A 20087-nucleotide genomic window follows, 5' to 3' on the forward strand; every position below is an offset into this window, starting at 1 on the left:
CTCCGTGGGGTGAAGGAGTAGGCAGCTGAGAACGAGGATGAGATTCTGGGCCTTGCGGTAAAAATGGAGACGCACGAGGCGCTACACAAGAGGTGTATTGAAAGACTCAAAGTCCTGGAGAACAGATCGAGGAGAAAGAACCTCCGGATTCTGGGTCTCCCCGAGGGAGTGGAGGGAGCTGACATTGGGGCTTATGTGAGCACGATGCTCCATTCGCTAATGGGAGCTGAGGCCACCTCGGGCCTCTTGGAGGTGGAAGGGGCTCACCGGGTCCTTGCGAGGAGACCCAAGGCTGGAGAGCCACCAAGGGCGATAGTGGTGAGATTTCACCGCTTCACGGACAGAGAGGCTGTTTTGAGCTGGGCCAAGAAGGTACGGAGTAGCAGGTGGGAGAATGCAGTGATGCGAGTGTATCAGGACTGGAGCGCGGAGGTGGCGAGAAGGCGAGCGAGTTTTAATCGGGCCAAGGCAGCGCTTCGCATTGAGAAAGTAAAGTTTGGGATGGTGCAGCCGGCGCGATTGTGGTCACGTACCAAGATACACACTATTATTTTGAAACGTCGGAAGAGGCATGGACCTTCATCCAAAAAGAAAAGCTGGACTAGAACTGAGGGACTGATGCTGTGGGGGAGATGACGATGTTGATGTACAGAAATGTAAATTGGGGAATGGGAGGTTCACCGTATCGGGACGATAGATGGGGAGGGGAAAGGGAAGAGAAGAATTCCTTTTTTCTTTGACGGGGGGACACTGAGAAATGTGGGCGCCGGTGGAAAAAGGGACATAGGTGGGGGATGGGGAATGGGAACAGGGCTGTAGTGGGAGCTGCGCCATAGGGGGCGGAGCTGATCTAGGAAAGCGCGGGTTTTTTCCCACGCTAGGGAGATGATGGCGGGAAGATAGGCGCAAGGAGGAGGAGAGTTCCACACCGGGGGGGGGGGGTTCAAGGAGAGAGCGGGGGAAGGCGGGGTCAGCTGGAGTCAGCTGACCTTCGGAAGCATTATGGGTGGCGTAACCATGCTAGATGGGGATCTAGCGGGGGGGGGGGGGGATAATTGGGTTGCTGCTGCTGGGATCGAGAGGGAGCTGGCAAGGGAAGAGGTGGTCGGGACGGGAGTGCGCCGCCTGGGGGACTGGTGGGTACACGGGACCTGGACGTGGGACTGGCCTAGAATAGGGGATGGCTAGTCGGCGGGGGGGGGGGGGGGGGGGGGGGGGGGGTGGGCAGCCCCCCAATCCGGCTGATCACATGGAATGTGAGAGGCCTAAATGGGCCGATTAAGAGGGCCCGAGTGTTCGCGCACTGAAACGGACCGAAGGCAGACGTGGTCATGCTTCAGGAGACGCATCTGAAGGTGGCGGATCAGGTTAGGTTAAGGAAAGGATGGATGGGACAGGTGTTCCACTCAGGGTTGGACGCAAAAAATAGAGGAGTGGCTATATTGGTGGGGAAACGGGTGTCGTTCGAGGGTTGGAATATAGTAGTGGACAACGGTGGCCGATATGTGATGGAGAGTGGTAGATTGCAGGGAATGGAGGTCGTGCTGGTAAATGTATATGCCCCGAACTGGGATGATGCGGGATTTATGAAGCGGATGCTGGGACGTATCCCGGACCTGGAGGTAGGAAGCCTGGTAATGGGGGGGATTTCAATACTGTGCTGGATCCAGGGTTAGATCGGTCTAGATCCAGGACCGGAAGAAGGCCGGCAGCGGCCAAGGTACTCAGGGGGTTTATGGAGCAAATGGGGGGAGTGGATCCGTGGAGATTTGCTAGGCCGTTGGCCAAAGAGTTTTCCTTTTTCTCCCATGCTCATAAGGCTTACTCCCGGATAGATTTCTATGTTTTGAGTAGGGCACTGATTCCAAGGGTGGAAGGAACGGAGTACTCGGCCACAGCCGTTTCAGATCATGCCCCGCACTGGGTGGATCTGGAACTAGGAGAGGAGAGGGAACAGCGCCCACTGTGGCGACTGGATGTGGGACTATTGGCGGATGAGGGAGTCTGTGGAAGGGTGCGGGGATGTATTGAAAGGTACCTGGAGGCCAATGATGATGGTGAGGTCCAGGTGGGGTTAGTATGGGAAGCGCTGAAGGCGGTGGTTAGGGGAGAGTTGATCTCCATTAAGGCTTACAAGGAGAAAAAAGAGGGCAAAGAAAGGGAGAGATTAGTGGGGGAGATTTTGAGAGTGGATAAAAGATATGCGGAGGCCCCATACGAAAGACTATACAGGGAGAGGCGAAGACTTCAGACGGAGTTTGACCTGCTGACCACAGGGAAGGCAGAGGCACAGTGGAGGAAGGCACAGGGGATGAGATACGAATATGGGGACAAGGTGAGTCGGCTGTTGGCCCACATCACATGACATCACAGAAAAGCTGTGACCTGAGTGGCTGGTTGGGAATCTACACTAAATTTAAAAAATTAAGCATTGGTAACTAATTAAACATAATTACTTAATTATAGTTATAGGGCAGCACGGTAGCCTTGTGGATAGCACAATTGCTTCACAGCTCCAGGGTCCCAGGTTCGATTCCGGCTTGGGTCACTGCCTGTGCGGAGTCTGCACATCCTCCCCGTGTGTGCGTGGGTTTCCTCCGGGTGCTCCGGTTTCCTCCCACAGTCCAAAGAAGTGCAGGTTAGGTGGATTGGCCATGATAAATTGCCCTTAGTGTCCAAAATTGCCCTTAGTGTTGGGTGGGGTTACTGGATTATGGGGATAGGGTGGAGGTGTTGACCTTGGATAGGGTGCTCTTTCCAAGAGCCGGTGCAGACTCGATAGGCGGAATGGCCTCCTTCTGCACTGTAAATTCTATGAAATAATTCAGAGTGGTATCTAAGCCAGAGATCGGAGAGTACTATATTTAGCTTTTGCATTTATATTAGCAATCTAGTGCTAGGAAGCAGATAGTTAACAGTAACTTTGAAAAAATTAAAATAATATATAAATTTTAAAAAAAACTTTTAATTTTAATTAATTGACGCAATGTCAGTTAGAGGGGTGCAGTGCTCGGACTGTGAGATGTGGCCGGTCCGGGAGGCTTCCAGCGTCCCGGATGGCTTCATCTGCAGAAAGTGCACCCAACTGGAGCTCCTCACAGACCGCATGGTTCGGTTGGAGCAGCAATTGGATGCACTTAGGAGCATGCAGGTGGCGGAAAGCGTCATAGATCGCAGTTATATAAATGTGGTCACACCCAAGGTGCAGGCAGAGAAATGGGTGACCACCAGAAAGGGCAGGCAGTCAGTGCAGGAATCCCCTGTGGTTGTCCCCCTCTCGAACAGGTATACCCCTTTGGATACTGTCGGGGGGGATAGCCTATCAGGGGAAAACAGCAGCAGCCAGAGCAGTGGCACCACGGCTGGCTCTGATGTTCAGAAGGGAGGGTCAAAGCGCAGAAGAGCAATAGTAATAGGGGACTCTATAGTCAGGGGCACAGATAGGCGCTTCTGTGGACGTGAAAGAGACTCCAGGACGGTATGTTGCCTCCCTGGTTCCAGGGTCCAGGATGTCTCCGAACGGGTAGAGGGCATCCTGAAGGGGGAGGGCAAACAGGCAGAGGTCGTTGTACATATTGGTACTAACGACATAGGCAGGAAGGGGCATGAGGTCCTGCAGAGGGAGTTCAGGGAGCTAGGCAGAAAGTTAAAAGACACGACCTCTAGGGTTGTAATCTCGGGATTACTCCCTGTGCCACGTGCCAGTGAGGCTAGAAATAGGAAGATAGAGCAGCAAAACACGTGGCTAAACAGCTGGTGTAGGAGGGAGGGTTTCCATTATCTGGACCACTGGGAGCTCTTCCGGGGTAGGTGTGACCTGTATAAGAAGGACGGGTTGCATCTAAACTGGAGAGGCATAAACATCCTGGCCGCGAGGTTTGCGAGTGTCACACGGGAGGGTTTAAACTAGTATGGCAGGGGGATGGGCACGGGAGCAATAGGTCAGAAGGTGAGAGCATTGAGGGAGAACTAGGGAATAGGGACAGTGGGGCTCTGAGGCAGAGCAGAAAGGGAGAAGTTGCTGAACACAGCGGGTCTGGTGGCCTGAAGTGCATATGTTTTAATGCAAGAAGTATTACGGGTAAGGCAGATGAACTTAGAGCTTGGATTAGTACTTGGAACTATGATGTTGTTGCCATTACAGAGACCTGGTTGAGGGAAGGGCAGGATTGGCAGCTAAACGTTCCAGGATTTAGATGTTTCAGGCGGGATAGAGGGGGATGTAAAAGGGGAGGTGGAGTTGCGCTACTGTTTAGGGAGAATATCACAGCTGTACTGCGAGAGGACACCTCAGAGGGCAGTGAGGCTATATGGGTAGAGATCAGGAATAAGAAGGGTGCAGTCACAATTTTGGGGGTTTACTACAGGCCTCCCAACAGCCAGCAGGAGATAGAGGAGCAGATATGTAGACAGATTTTGGAAAAGCGTAAAAACAACAGGGTTGTGGTGATGGGAGACTTCAACTTCTCCAATATTGACTAGGACTCACTTAGTGCCAGGGGCTTAGACGGGGCGGAGTTTGTAAGGAGCATCCAGGAGGGCTTCTTAAAACAATATGTAGACAGTCCAACTAGGGAAGGGGCGGAACTGGACCTGGTATTGGGGAATGAGCCCGGCCAGGTGGTTTCAGTAGGGGAGCATTTCGGTAACAGTGACCACAATTCAGTAAGTTTTAAAGTATTGGTGGACAAGGATAAGAGTGGTCCTAGGATGAATGTGCTAAATTGGGGGAAGGCTAATTATAACAATATTAGGCGGGAACTGAAGATCATAGATTGGGGGCGGATGTTTGAGGGCAAATCAACAGCTGACATGTGGGAGGCTTGCAAGTGTCAGTTGAAAGGAATTCAGGACCAGCATGTTCCTGTGAGGAAGAAGGATAAATACGGTAATTTTCGGGAACCTTGGATAACGAGAGATATTGTAGGCCTCGTCAAAAAGAAAAAGGAGGAATTTGTCAGGGCTAAAAGGCTGGGAACAGACGAAGCCTGCGTGGAATATAAGGAAAGTAGGAAGGAACTTAAGCAAGGAGTCAGGAGGGCTAGAAGGGGTCACGAAAAGTCATTGGCAAATAGGGTTAAGGAAAATCCCAAGGCTTTTTACACGTACATAAAAAGCAAGAGGGTAGCCAGGGAAAGGGTTGGCCCACTGAAGGATAGGCAAGGGTATCTATGTGTGGAGCCAGAGGAAATGGGCGAGGTACTAAATGAATACTTTGCATCAGTATTCACCAAAGAGAAGAAATTTGTAGATGTTGAGTCTGGAGAAGGGTGTGTAGATAGCCTGGGTCACATTGAGATCCAAAAAGACGAGGTGTTGGGTGTCTTCAAAAATATTAAGGTAGATAAGTCCCCAGGGCCTGATGGGACCTACCCCAGAATACTGAAGGAGGCTGGAGAGGAAATTGCTGAGGCCTTGACAGAAACCTTTGGATCCTCACTGTCTTCAGGGGATGTCCCGGAGGACTGGAGAATAGCCAATGTTGTTCCTCTGTTTAAGAAAGTTAGCAAGGATAACCCAGGGAACTACAGGCCGGTGAGCCTTACTTCAGTGGTAGGGAAATTACTGGATTGAATTCTTCGAGACAGGATCTACTCCCATTTGGAAGCAAATGGACGTATTAGTGAGAGGCAGCATGGTTTTGGGAAGGGGAGGTCGTGTCTCACTAACTTGATAGAGTTTTTCGAGGAGGTCACTAAGATGATTGATGCAGGTAGGGCAGTGGATGTTGTCTATATGGACTTCAGTAAGGCCTTTGACAAGGTCCCTCATGGTAGACTAGTACAAAAGGTGAAGTCACACGGGATCAGGGGTGAACTGGCAAGGTAGATACAGAACTGGCTAGGTCATAGAAGGCAGAGAGTAGCAATGGAAGGATGCTTTTCTAATTGGAGGGCTGTGACCAGTGGTGTTCCACAGGGATCAGTGCTGGAACCGTTGCTGTTTGTAGTATATATAAATGATTTGGAGGAAAATGTAACTGGTCTGATTAGTAAGTTTGCAGACGACACAAAGGTTGGTGGAATTGCGGATAGCGATGAGGACTGTCAGAGGATACAGCAGGATTTAGATTGTTTGGAGATTTGGGCGGAGAGATGGCAGATGGAGTTTAATCCGGACAAATGTGAGGTAATGTATTTTGGAAGGTCTAATGCAGGTAGGGAATATACAGTGAATGGTAGAACCCTCAAGAGTATTGAAAGTCAGAGAGATCTAGGAGTACAGGTCCACAGGTCACTGAAAGGGGCAACGCAGGTGGAGAAGGTAGTCAAGAAGGCATACGGCATGCTTGCCTTCATTGGCCGGGGCATTGAGTATAAGAATTGGCAAGTCAGGCTTCCGGGTGCGGCAATGACCAGCTGAGTCGCACGTTTCGGCAGCTCCCATTGGAACGGACTTTTGGGCTCTTAATAAGAGCCCCAATGGCAATTTAAACGGCAAAAACACTGTGCGGTAAACCAGAAGGGAATCCCCCCGGACACGCATGGAAAAGGGAGAGGATAGCGGCCGGATTGCGGAGGATCCTCTGGAGCAGCGGCAAGGAAGGGAAGCTCAAAGCAAGATGGCGTCGGAAGGTGGCCGTTTGCTATGGGGCCCGGAGCAGCAAGAGTTCCTGCGGCGCTGTGTGGAAGAGCTGAAGAAGGAGTTGAAGAAGGAGCTGTTGGCCCCGATATGGCAGGCGATTGAAGGACTAAAAGAGGAGCAGAGGACCCAAGAGCTGGAGCTTCGGGTCGTGAAGGCAAAGACTGCTGAAAACGAAGATGAAATACAGGGCCTGGTGGTTAAGGCAGAAACGCACGAGGCACAGCATAAAAGGTGTGTGGAGACGTTGGAAGCGCTGGAGAATAACTCAAGGAGGAAGAATTTAAGAGTCCTGGGTCTTCCCGAAGGCGCAGAAGGGGCGGACGTCGGGACATATGTGAGCACGATGCTTCACTCGCTAATGGGATCGGAGGCCCCGACGGGCCCTTTGGAGGTGGAGGGAGCTTATCGAGTTCTGGCGCGAAGACCAAAGGCTGGAGAAATACCTTGAGCTATAGTGGTGAGGTTTCTCCGCTACAATGACAGAGAGACGGTTCTCAGATGGGCGAAGAAAACACGGAGCTGTAGGTGGGAGAACGCGATGATCCGCGTATACCAAGATTGGAGTGCGGAGGTGGCGAGGAGGAGGACAAGTTTCAATCGGGCTAAGGCGGTGCTTCACAAAAAGGTCCAGTTTGGAATGTTGCAACCGGCAAGATTGTGGGTCACACGCCAAGGGAAGCACCACTACTTTGAGACGGCAGAAGAGGCGTGGACGGACATTCATTGTGGACGAGAAGCTGGAATAGTCTGGCGAGAGAAAGAGCTTTTGGGACAAAGTGGTGGTGTGATTACAAGGGGGGGGGGAAATGATTTTTCAATTTGTTAATTTTGTGATCCTGTAACTTTTGTCTCTTCCCTATGTTTGGGAGGGGGGGGGAGCATGAGGAACTGTGGGCGCCGGCCATTAGGGGCGGGGCCGAGTGGGAAACGCGGGCTTTGTTCCCGCGCTATGGTAATTATGGCAGGAACGGGGACGCAGGAAGGAGGGGGACTCGCACAGTGGGAACCGAGGATAAGGGGGGGAAGCCGAGGTCAGCCAGAGTTTGCTGACTTCTGGGAGCAACATGGGGGGTGCAATTACACTAGAGGGGGATCTAGCGGAGGGGGGGGGGTTAACTGGGTTGCTGCTGCTAAGGAGAAGGGGGAGCTGTTATGGGATGGTGTGGGCGAGGCGGGAGGGCACCGTCGGGGGGATATACGGGTACGTGGGAACCAGGGGAGGAGCTGGGTTAAAAAAGGGGATGGCTAATCGACAAGGGGGGGGGGGGGGGGGTAAAGAGCCCCCCAACCCGGCTGATCACGTGGAACGTGAGAGGGCTGAACGGGCCGATTAAAAGGGCACGGGTACTCGCACACCTAAAGAAATTAAAGGCAGATGTGGTTATGTTGCAGGAGACGCATCTGAAACTGATAAACCAGGTGAGACTACGTAAAGGATGGGTGGGACAGGTGTTTCATTCGGGTTTAGATGCGAAGAATAGGGGGGTGGCTATCTTAGTGGGGAAACGGGTACTGTTTGAGGCAAAGACCATAGTGGCGGATAGTGGGGGTAGATATGTGATGGTGAGTGGCAGATTGCAAGGGGAGGCGGTGGTTCTGGTGAACGTATACGCCCCGAACTGGGATGATGCAAATTCTATGAGGCGTATGTTGGGACGTATCCCGGACCTGGAGGCGTGAAAGTTGGTAATGGGGGGAGACTTCAATACGGTGCTTGATCCAGGGCTGGACCGGTTGAGGTCCAGGACCGGGAGGAGGCCGGCAGCGGCCAGGGTGCTCAAGGACTTCATGGAGCAGATGGGAGGGGTAGACCCCTGGAGATTTAGTAGGCCTAGGAGTAAGGAGTTTTCATTTTTCTCCCATGTTCACAAAGTATACTCACGGATAGACTTTTTTGTCTTGGGAAGGGCACTGATTCCGAAGGTGACAGGGACGGAATATACGGCCATAGCCATTTCGGACCACGCTCCACATTGGGTAGACCTGGAGGTAGGAGAGGAAAAAGAACAGCACCCACTCTGGAGAATGGATATGGGCTTGTTGGTGGATGAGGGGGTATGTCTAAGGGTGAGGGGGTGTATTGAAAGGTACTTGGAGCTTAATGACAATGGGGAGGTTCAGGTGGGAGTGGTCTGGGAGGCGTTGAAGGCGGTGGTCAGAGGGGAACTGATATCCATAAGGGCACATAAAGGGAAGCAAGAGGGTAAAGAAAGGGAGCGATTGTTGAAAGAACTTTTGAGGGTGGACAGGCAATATGCAGAGGCACCGGAGGAGGGACTGTACAGGGAAAGACAAAGGTCACATGTGGAGTTTGACCTGCTGACCACGGGTAAGGCAGAGGCACAGTGGAGGAGGGCACAGGGTGTACAGTATGAGTATGGAGAGAAGGCGAGTCGGCTACTGGCCCACTAATTGAGGAAGAGGGAGATAGGTGGGGTGAGAGATGAGGAGGGAGAGATGGAACGGGGAGCGGAGAGAGTGAACGGGGTGTTCAAGGCATTCTATGAGAGGTTATATAAGGCTCAGCCCCCGGAAGGGAAGGAGGGAATGAGGTGTTTCCTGGATCAGCTGGAATTCCCGAAGGTGGAGGAGCAGGAGAGGGCGGGACTGGGTGCACAGATTGAGATGGAGGAGGTGGTAAAAGGGATTGGGAGCATGCAAGCGGGGAAGGCCCCGGGACCAGACGGATTCCCGGTGCTCCCTCCACCTCCAAAGGGCCCGTCGGGGCCTCCGATCCCATTAGCGAGTGAGGCATCGTGCTCACATATGTCCCGACGTCCGCCCCTTCTGCGCCTTCGGGAAGACCCAGGACTCTTAAATTCTTCCTCCTTGAGTTATTCTCCAGCCCCAAGGGAATGCATTTCGGTACATGCAACTGAGGGCATTTGCGAGGCAACAGGTGAGGGAATTCCCGCAGCTCCCGACGCAGGAGATTCAAGATAGAGTGATCTCAGGGACATGGGTGGGGGATGGTAGGGTGTCGGATATATACAGGGAAATGAGGGACGAGGGGGAGATCATGGTGGATGAGCTGAAGGAGAAATGGGAAGAAGAGCTGGGGGAAGAGATTGAGGAGGGGCTGTGGGCTGATGCCCTACGTAGGGTAAACTCGTCGTCCTCGTGCGCCAGGCTAAGCCTGATACAATTCAAGGTTTTGCACAGGGCGCATATGACCGGAGCAAGGCTCAGTAAATTTTTCGGGGTAGAGGATAGGTGTGGGAGATGCTCGAGAAGCCCAGCAAACCACACCCACATGTTTTGGTCATGCCCGGCACTACAGGGGTTCTGGGTGGGGGTGGCAAAGGTGCTTTCGAAGGTGGTGGGGGTCCGGGTCGAGCCAGGCTGGGGGTTGGCTATATTTTGGGTTGCAGAAGAGCCGAAAGAGGCTGATGTCTTGGCCTTTGCGTCCCTAGTAGCCCGGCGAAGGATATTGCTTATGTGGAAGGAAGCCAAACCCCCGGGCGTGGAGACCTGGATAAATGACATGGCAGGGTTTATAAAACTAGAACGGATAAAGTTCGCACTAAGGGGTTCGGCTCAAGGGTTCACCAGGCGGTGGCAACCGTTCATCGACTACCTCGCAACCCAGGGGGGAGGGGGAGGGGGGGGGCTCGGGCAGGTCCTCAGGGGTGTTTTTGTATAGATATTTGTACTTGGTTATGTATATTGTATTGTTTGATTTTATCTCTGGAGAGTTATTATTTTTGTTATGGCAGTTGCCATTTAGTTTATATATTATTCATTTATTTGTTAAAAAGGTCACTGTTATATATATTGTTTTATTGTTGTAAAAAGGTAAACCTTTGTATTGTTTTGTTTGACCGAAAATTTTTTTTTGAATAAAATTTAAAAAAAAGAATTGGCAAGTCATGTTGCAGCTGTATAGAACCTTAGTTAGGACACACTTGGAGTATAGTGTTCAATTCTGGTCGCCACACTACCAGAAGGATGTGGAGGCTTTCGAGGGTGCAGAAGAGATTTACCAGAATGTTACCTGGTATGGAGGGCATTAGCTATGAGGAGCGGTTGAAGAAACTCGGTTTGTTCTCACTGGAACGAAGGAGGTTGAGGGGCGACCTGATAGAGGTCTACAAAATTATGAGGGGCATAGACAGAGTGGATAGTCAGAGGCTTTTCCCCAGGGTAGAGGGGTCAATTACTAGGGGGCATAGGTTTAAGGTGAGAGCGGCAAGGTTTAGAGTAGATGTACGAGGCAAGTTTTTTACGCAGAGGGTAGTGGGTGCCTGGAACACGCTACCGGAGGAGGTGGTGGAAGCAGTGACGATAGTGACATTTAAGGGGCATCTTGACAAATACATGAATAGGATGGGAATAGAGGGATACGGACCAGGAAGTGTAGAAGATTGTAGTTTAGTCGGGCAGCATGGTCGGCACGGGCTTGGAGGGCCGAAGGGCCTGTTCCTGTGCTGTACATTTCTTTGTTCTTTGTTCCACCAGCTTCGTAAGAGGATAGCAGCGAGGGAAATAGGGGGAGTTAGGGATGGAACTGGAACTACGGTCCGGAGTGCAGGGAAGGTAAATGAGGTGTTTAAGACCTTTTATGAGAGGCTATATAGGTCCCAACCCCCGGAGGGAAAAGAGGGGATGCAACAGTTTTTGGACCAACTAAGATTCCCGAAGGTGGAGTAGCAGGAGGTGGCAGGTCTGGGGGCGCCAATCGGGGTGGACGAGGTGACTAAAGGGCTGGGGAACATGCAGGCAGGGAAGGCCCCGGTACCAGACGGGTTCCCGGTGGAATTTTATAGGAAGTACGTGGACTTGTTGGCCCCGCTGATGGCAAGAACCTTTAACGAGGCCAGAGAAGGGGTGACTCTACCCCCGACAATGTCGGAGGCTATGATATAATTAATCCTGAAGCGGGATAAAGATCCGCTGCAATGCGGGTCATATAGGCCTATCTCGCTCCTGAATGTAGACGGCAAGTTGCTGGCAAAAGTGCTGACGATGAGGATCGAGGATTGTGTCCCGGGGGTGGTGCATGAAGACCAGACAGGGTTTGTAAAGGGGAGACAACTGAATGCTAACGTGTGACGACTGTTGGGGGGTGATAATGATGCCCCCAGCGGAGGGGGAGGCAGAGATAGTGGCAGCGATGGATGCAGAGAAGGCATTTGATAGGGTAGAGTGGGAGTATTTATGGGAGGTGCTGAGGAGGTTTGGGTTCGGGGAGGGGTTTGCCAGCTGGGTTAAAGTCCTCTATGGGGCCCCAGTGGCAAGCGTAGTCACAAATCGGCAGAGATCGGAGTATTTCCGGTAACACAAGGCAACGAGGCAGGGTGCCCTCTGTCCCCATTACTGTTCGCGCTGGCAATTGAACCACTGGCCATAGCGTTGAGAGACTCTAGGAAATGGAGGGGGGTGGTTAGAGGGGGAGAGGAACACCGAGTGTCACTCTACGCAGATGACCTACTGCTGTATGTGGCGGATCCTGTGGAGGGGATGACAGAGGTTATGCAGATATTGAGGGAGTTTGGAGATTTTTCGGGATATAGGCTTAATATGGGGAAGAGTGAGCTTTTCGTAGTACACCCCGGGGATCAGGGAAGAGGGATAGACGACCTGCCGTTGAGGAGAGCGGAAAGGAGCTTCCGATATTTGGGGATTCAGGTAGCCAGGAGCTGGGGAACTTTACACAAACTCAATCTGACGCGGCTGGTGGAGCAGGATTTCAAGAGGTGGGATATGCTGCCGCTCTCATTGGCAGGCAGAGTGCAGGCGGTCAAGGTGATGGTCCTCCCAAGGTTTCTTTTTGTGTTTCAATGTCTCCCCATTTTGATCACTAAGGCCTTTTTTAACAAAATAGATAGGAGTGTTATGAGTTTCGTGTGGGCAGCGAAGACCCCGAGGGTAAGGAGGGGGTTCCTGGAGCGCAGCAGGGACAGAGGGGGACTGGCGTTGCCGAATCTGGACGATTATTACTGGGCCGCCAATGTGGCGATGGTTCGCAAGTGGATGAGGGAGGGAGAGGGGGCGGCGTGGAAGAGGCTGGAGATGGCGTCCTGTGAAGGAACGAGCCTAAAGGCGCTGGTGATGGCGCCGCTACCGCTCTCCCCGAAAAGGTATACCACGAACCCAGTGGTGGCAGCAACCTTAAGGATCTGGGGGCAATGGAGGCGACATAGGGGTGTGACGGGTGCCTCGGTGTGGTCCCCGATCAGGAACAACCATAGGTTTGTCCCAGGAAGGATGGACGGAGGGTCCCAGAGCTGGCATCGGGCAGGAATGAGGAGATTGGGAGATTTGTTTATTGACGGGACGTTTGCGAGCTTGGGAGCGCTGGAGGAAAAGTATGAGTTGCCCCCGGGGAATATCTTTAGATACATGCAAGTGAGGGCGTTTACGAGGCAACAGGTGAGGGAATTTCCGCTGCTCCCGACACAGGGGATCCAGGATAGAGTGATTTTGGGGGTATGGGTCGGGGAGGGCAAAGTGTCCGAAATATATCAGGAGATGAGAGAGGAGGGGGAGGTGCTGGTAGAGGAGCTGAAGGGAAAATGGGAAGAAGAGCTGGGGAGGAGATTGAGGAGGGTCTGTGGGCTGATGCCCTAAGTAGGGTAAATTCCTCTTCCTCGTGTGCCAGGCTTAGCCTGATACAATTCAAGGTTCTACACAGAGCACACATGACGGGAGAGAGGCTGAGCAGGTTCTTCGGGGTGGAGGACAGGTGGGGGAGGTGCTTGGGAAGCCCGGCGAACCACACACATATGTTTTGGTCATGTCCGGCACTGGATGAGTACTGGAGGGGAGTGGCAAGAGTGATTTCAAAGGTGGTGAAGGTCCGGGTCAAGCCAGGTTGGTGGTTAGCTATATTTGGGGTAGCGGATGAGCCGGGAGTGCAGGAAGCGAAAGAGGCCGATATTCTGGCCTTTGCGTCCCTGGTAGCCCGGCGAAGGATCTTACTCGTGTGGAAGGAAGCGAAACCCCCCGGCGTGGAGGCCTGGACAAACGATATGGCAGGGTTCATAAAACTGGAACGGATGAAGTTTGCGTTGAGAGTATCGGTTCAGGGGTTCTCCAGGCGGTGGCAACTGTTCCTTGACTATCTCGCGGAACGTTAAGGGAAAATAGATTGTCAGCAGCAGCAGCCCAGAGGGGGGGGGGGCGGGGGGAACCTGTTTTGTTCTGGTTGGGGTGGAGGGGGCGGGGGGGAGCACTATTTTTTGTTCCTTTATTATATCACTATTTTATTTAAATTATGTTATTTATTAGTTATTGTGTTATCTTTTTTGTTGATTTGTAAGGTGGAAAAATTGTGTTTGAAAAATTTTAATAAAATATATATATTTTTTAAAACTATCAAGCAACACAGAACTTTTGCATGTAAAAGTCAAATATAACATACAATCTTGTTTAAAAAAAAGCTCTGAAGTCAGCACAGTGCACATTTCTCATGATAAGCAACTGTGACTGGCCATGAAATCTTCCATTTTCTTCACTCACGCATCAGACAGTTATAAATCAGAAATCACCACTGTTACAAGAGACTCATGGATTAGACTCTCAATGGCATCACAGCATCGCATTCCCCTTTTTTCTTTCATTGGATCCGTGTACAAGCAAAGAAAAACTGGAAAATCCAAATGTTCCCAAGGTATTTTAAATTGTACTTTGCTTTGTTTTAAACAACACAAGTCTGTGGAATCAGCAATTTTCATTCTGACAAGCCAGGCAACTGAGTCAGTGATGTTTAAAAGTCTCCAAATCAAGTTACTAAGAAATCTGTACACGGCTATAGGACTTTCTCTTTGCCCGAAATGGAGTGGGAGAACGATCCCAATGATCCAAAGCCATGAGCTTCAGTCCAGATTGACAGAAGCAGAGGTGTTGCAGGTGTTGTGTTTAAGTGCGTGAAGAGTTGCATTAATAAGGCTGTTTTTGGTTATGTCCAACTAAGTGCTTACGATCTCCTGTGCAATGGCTTAAAGATTTATCTGGGAGATAATGGTGCTGTTAGGCCTTCCTGGGCTAGTGCGTGGTCAATTCCAGCCCCACTTGATCCGGAGTCGCAACACAATTGAAATTAACAAATAATTCTCAGAAACACCTACAGTCTTTGGCCCTTGCCTGCCCAATAATTATAGTCACCAGGTTTGTAAATTTAAACACAATGAATTTTATTAATAACAATAACTATAATTCAATATGCAGCAAATACAACTGGTTAACTATTATCTAATTCCTAATCCTCCGCCCCGCTTTACTTGGCCTCATCCCCTAAACAAACACATACACATAAGACAGACAAACACAGAGAGGGGAAAAGAGAGGTGTAAAAATAATGATGAAAGCAAAAAGGATAAGAGTCTTTGTTTCAGATGGTTGTCTTCTAGTACACCTTCCTTTAGTTTAAGCTTTCAGCTGGAGGTTTATGCTTTTAGTATGTGATAGTTATCACTATAGATTCACCCAGGATCTCTGTAGATTCAGAAATACAGCAGTTATGAGGCTTTTCTGGCGAAAGAGAGAGAGAGAGAGAGAGAGACTCACACAGCTTCTTTGCTGAGCACCCAGGACCTGACTGTCCTTTCCTTGGTTCTCTGAAATCCATCCCACTGAGGTAGGACCCAGCCACTACTGCCTGTTACCAGGCAGAATACGGTCTTTTGGCAAATTCAATAGCCACCAGCCGACCAATCAAACCGAGTCCCTCCTATCGCTCAGATGCCAAACGTCTGAGTTCTGCTGTTCGAAAGCTATCACAGTGTACTATATTGTAACTTTTGAGTTCCTCACCTCCTCTGCTTGACTTAAAGGTATATGTCCATTAAACAAAAATTATAACGTTAAAATAAAAGAAATGTTAAATAAGGGAAACAGCAGGAAGGGCCCTTACAGTGCCAAGTTACAAAAATCTGACAGCCAGTGGTGGTGAAAAAATACATCAGCCTTCCCTAGCTTTGTAACTCCGTTAGCCTGATAAGTCTTTGGGATCTTTGTGATCCTCCAATTCTGTCATCGTGTACTCCTGATTTTAATTGCACTATCACTGGTCGCTGTGTTGTCAGTTGCCTTCGTCCTAAGCTTTGCAATACCTTACCTAAACCTCATCATCTCGCCAATGTCCTCTTAACCTTTAAGATGTTCCTAAAAACCTATCACTTTGAACAAGCATTTGGCTATCTGTGCTGATTGCTCCTTCTGTGGATTACTCTCATATTTTGATCGATAAGCCTCTTGTGAAGACCTCAGAATGGTTTGCTGTGTTAAAGGTGCTATATAACTGCAAGTTATTTTTATTGTTGTTCGTTTATTTCTCCAAGTTCCAAAGCTGCGACAGGTTCAATCAATGGGAGACTGAAATATTGCTGACATACACTGGATTACAAAATCTGCCAGAGGGTTGATTTTGTTTACGGCCTCCATATAATTCAATGCAATGTAACTGTACATTTAATGAATTCTTTAAGAAACACAGTGAAACATAAGGACATAAGAACTAGGAGCAGGAGTAGGCCATCTGGCCCTTCGAGCCTGCTCCGCCATTCAATGAGATCATGGCTGATCTTTTATGGACTCAGCTCCACTTTCTCGCCCAAACACCATAACCCTTTATTCCTTTATTCTTCAAAAAACTATCTATCTTTATCTTGAAAACATTTAATGAAGGAGCCTCAACTGCTTCACTGGGCAGGGAATTCCATAGATTCACTTCACCCAAACATTTTACATTCATTCATTGTAATGAGCAACTATCAAATTACTTTGCAATAAAGTGATTTATTTAATTTGAAAACAAATTGTTATAGTTTGTCTCCGGAGCTATTTTGTGGGTTAAAAGATAGGTGGAAATTACACATTGGCTCTGACATTTTAGCAAGATTTATGAGGTATGCACAGCTGATTTGACATCCAATTTTTCATTCTTCTGTGCCAGGAAAAGGTTGGCCTGGTCTCTTCATGACCTCACCCACCTCGTTGAAAACTGGTAAAATGTTCTGTGACTGCCCATAATATATTCTTTTTAAAATGTTGCTCCAGTTATCTAGTCATAATTTTAAATAAGGTTCTCTAGCAGTGAATTATAAACTTAGATGAAACTTTTTTAACTCCAAGATATAACAGTCAAACAACTTGACATTCCTGTGTCATTAATCTAACATCTGAAAGGATTGAGGATACAATGATCATGCAGGTAAAGGATTGCTTTTATCAAGTAATGTGTGTGTGCAATCTTCATATTGGAGCTTTATCTTCACCTGTCTCAGTCACTGACTGCCCAGACAGCGATTATGCTGGCCAGTTGCACATGCTAATCTGTCAGTCAAAATATAATTATAATTATGTGTACAGTTACACTTCACCCAACTTTACAACATAACAATTTATGAACACCATATAGCACGAACAAGAGATTGTTATACTCTTGTCCAAAGTATCCACTTTATTGACCCGTGTGTTTATTTATTTTTGGTATCAAATGATCAATTTTTTGTTCATTCATATAGCTCTTATAATTCTATCCTTAAACCACTTCCTTGTCAGATGTATCAGAAGGGCAACAAAGTCACACCAATTTCACCATGACCAAAAATGGTGAAATTAATCCTAATAGTTACCAACATTCTAACTCCTCCCAAGACGGAGTGCGCTAATGTCAACTTCATCTAGATTCCAACAAAATGCATTTGTTGAGGCCATGTCATTGTATTTATATTCGAGTAAATTTATCTTCCAATAAAGAACCTACAGGTTTTATTACCCCTAATTTCCCCCACACACCCAGCACCAATCAATTCCTACGTCACATCGCATTGCTGAGGACTGGTGGGGGGTGCAACTTCTGTTGTTATCTCAGCTGTTCTTTACTTAACAGCAGCCCACTGAGGATTTGTACACCTACTTTCTCTTCTAAATGCAAGGAGGTATGTCATTTCTATTTGGTATCTTCTTGTGAGACAAGGGCGGCACAGTCCTCAACACCAGGGACCCGGTTCGATTCTGACCTTGGGTGACTATCTGTGTAGAGTTTGTACATTCTCCCGATGTCTGCTTGGGTTTCCTCCAGGTGTCTAGTCTCCTCCCACAGTCCAAAGATGTGCAGGTTAGGTGGATTTGCCATGTTAAGTTGCCCTCTAGTGACCAAAGGATAGGTGGGGTTGTGCAATATTAATAATAATTATCGCTTATTGTCACAAGTAGGCTTCAATGAAGTTACTGTGAAAAGCCCCAAGTCGCCACATTCGGGCGCCTGTTTGGGGAGGCCGGTCTGGGAACTGAACCCGTGCTGCTACCTTGATCTGCATTACAAGCCCACTATGCTAAACCAGCCTCTGGGGTTAGGGTGGGGGAGTGGGCCTAGGTAGGGTGCTCTTTCAGAGGGTTGATGCAGGCTTGATGGGACGAATGGCCTCCTTCTGCACTATGATATTTATGATAATGAAGATTCAGTTTGAGAACTGAGAAAAGACGAGGAGGAGAGGTGGGAAAGAGAATCTGCCTCTACACTGCTGAAGGGTCTGTGATTCTAATTAGTTATCAAATCCGAGATTCAAACTTGAGACGTGAAGATTTGGATCAACCACTAGACACCAAATCAGGCCAAGGCTAAATCCTTTTCCTTCTCTGCATGTAGAGAAGTGTTGAGTATCCACTTATAGCCTGTCTCCTATGGCATATTGGTACAGTGCCTAATTTACTATGATGGTACATGTTACAAGGCATCTTTATTTTAGAAAGTATGATTTTTTTCAACTTTCAACGAACTGGAACGTTTGCAATTCAAACGGAGACACAGTAAAAAGATTAAAAATGCAAGGCCTCATTCGAGGTTGAAGGCGAGAAACCATCAAATCACCCTCAGGGGAGTGTGAAGTGAGAGACAGTTCCTATATTCCAGATACCCATCGAAGTTCGGAACCCTCGAAGGAAGTGACATTAAAAATGCAAAGTACTGGACATTGAAACAATGGCTATCACAGACAGACTCCACCAAAACCTCTTGGAAATCCATAAAGGGTGAAGTATCCCAAGGCAAGGTTGCCAGCCACTAGAGAAAGATTGCAAGAGACACCGGCAGTGTCCAGAAAGTCTTTAGCAGAAGATTTTGTAATAATTGCAACTGCTTTATCTGACTGCGTCCAAGTAACCAGCTAACCTGTATCAGCCACAGTGTTTAAAAACCTACACTTCAAGGATAATCAAAGGACAACTAAATATATATTCTTTTTACCTTTTAAAAAAATTGAACTCGATACCCCTTATTTCCAATATGTGTGCGTGCATGCCCTAATGACAGCATGTTGTGCCCGAATGCTGAATGTTGCATTTATTATTATTCTCGGATTTAGTTAATAAATTTGCTCTTTCTTTGACTCAAACCTTGTTTGATTGGCTCCTCATTGCTCACAGCTTAGTTAAATACATTCCAAGTGGGAAAAGGCATATCCTTGTAAAGAAGAAACTTAAACATTTGTTGTGACCAACCAAGGAGATTGATTAGAGGGAAGTCAGTTCATCCTTTCTCACTTGGTCATAACAGAAGAAATGCAAAATCAAAAAGCACAATACTATATCACAACTTATTGACAATTAAAGTTTCTGTGCCTATTCAGTAATCCGACAGGTGAGAAATGTTGTCGGCATTGAATGATGGAAAGGCTTACGATGGTAAATGAAAGATGCTCACAAAGATGCATATTTTAAGGTTTAAATTAATACAAGATTTGGAAAGAAGGAATGACTTACATCCAAAGAATCTTCATTCACTATAAGTAGTGACATACTTTGGGACACAAGCTTGCAGGAATAACCTGTTAAAAGAACAGAAACACATGTCAGTTGAAACAGACAACCTAAACACAACACTGACAATTACAAAAGTCACAGAATAATACTTTGACGACGTTTCTTTTTCGCTCCAAACTCCAAGCACAAGTATGAATATTTTGAAAAATATCTCAGGAAAGGACTCCTAGTTCACTTATGATGGAAGTCACCAGGACCAAAGAAACAACTTTCATAACGGTCATAATGCAGTTTCAACTAAAAACTTCTAATGGCTCAGTTGATAAAGGCATTGTTCACCTTGGCACTGAACCATACATATGAGGAAGGTGGTATGTTCAATCTTCACTCCACACCTCACCATTCAGAATGGGACTCAATTCACCCTCCCATTTCATCCTCACCTCATTCAACGGAGCTGATTCCGCTGAGAGGATATGGCCAAATGTGCCCAAAAATGTTCTACCTTCAGACCCAACTGAAGCCAAAATCCTCTTCAACAGGGAAGAGGGTGGTGCCAAGGGAAAGAAGGGGCAAGCCTTGCGCAAAAAAAATCACAAATCTGGAAGTACCAAAAAAGACTGGAACTAGGCAGTTGGAATTTCTCCACCAACCCCTTAAAACTGGCAAACTCACAACCATATCTCCAAACCCTTCCCCTCAAATGTCATGTCCAAACTTTCTGGCAGAAAAAAAGTAGTTGTTGCAGATGAAGGTTAGCGAAGACAGGGAACAAAGCTTAAAATGCTGCCTGAACT

General features: G+C 48.4%; 1 protein-coding gene across 4 annotated transcripts in view; it reads right to left on the minus strand.

Moving 5' to 3' along the window:
• The window catches only part of atp8a2 (ATPase phospholipid transporting 8A2), an 890601-nt gene that overhangs the window by 532060 nt on the left and 338454 nt on the right, over positions 1-20087 (minus strand). For all 4 annotated transcript variants that reach the window (XM_072476889.1, XM_072476890.1, XM_072476891.1 and 1 more), the window contains one exon: positions 19291-19355. In XM_072476889.1, coding sequence (XP_072332990.1) covers positions 19291-19355 — 65 coding nt within the window. The remainder of the gene's footprint in view (positions 1-19290; positions 19356-20087) is intronic.

This window comes from Scyliorhinus torazame, chromosome 15, assembly GCF_047496885.1.
Source record: "Scyliorhinus torazame isolate Kashiwa2021f chromosome 15, sScyTor2.1, whole genome shotgun sequence".
NCBI classification, from domain to species: Eukaryota; Metazoa; Chordata; class Chondrichthyes; order Carcharhiniformes; family Scyliorhinidae; genus Scyliorhinus; species Scyliorhinus torazame.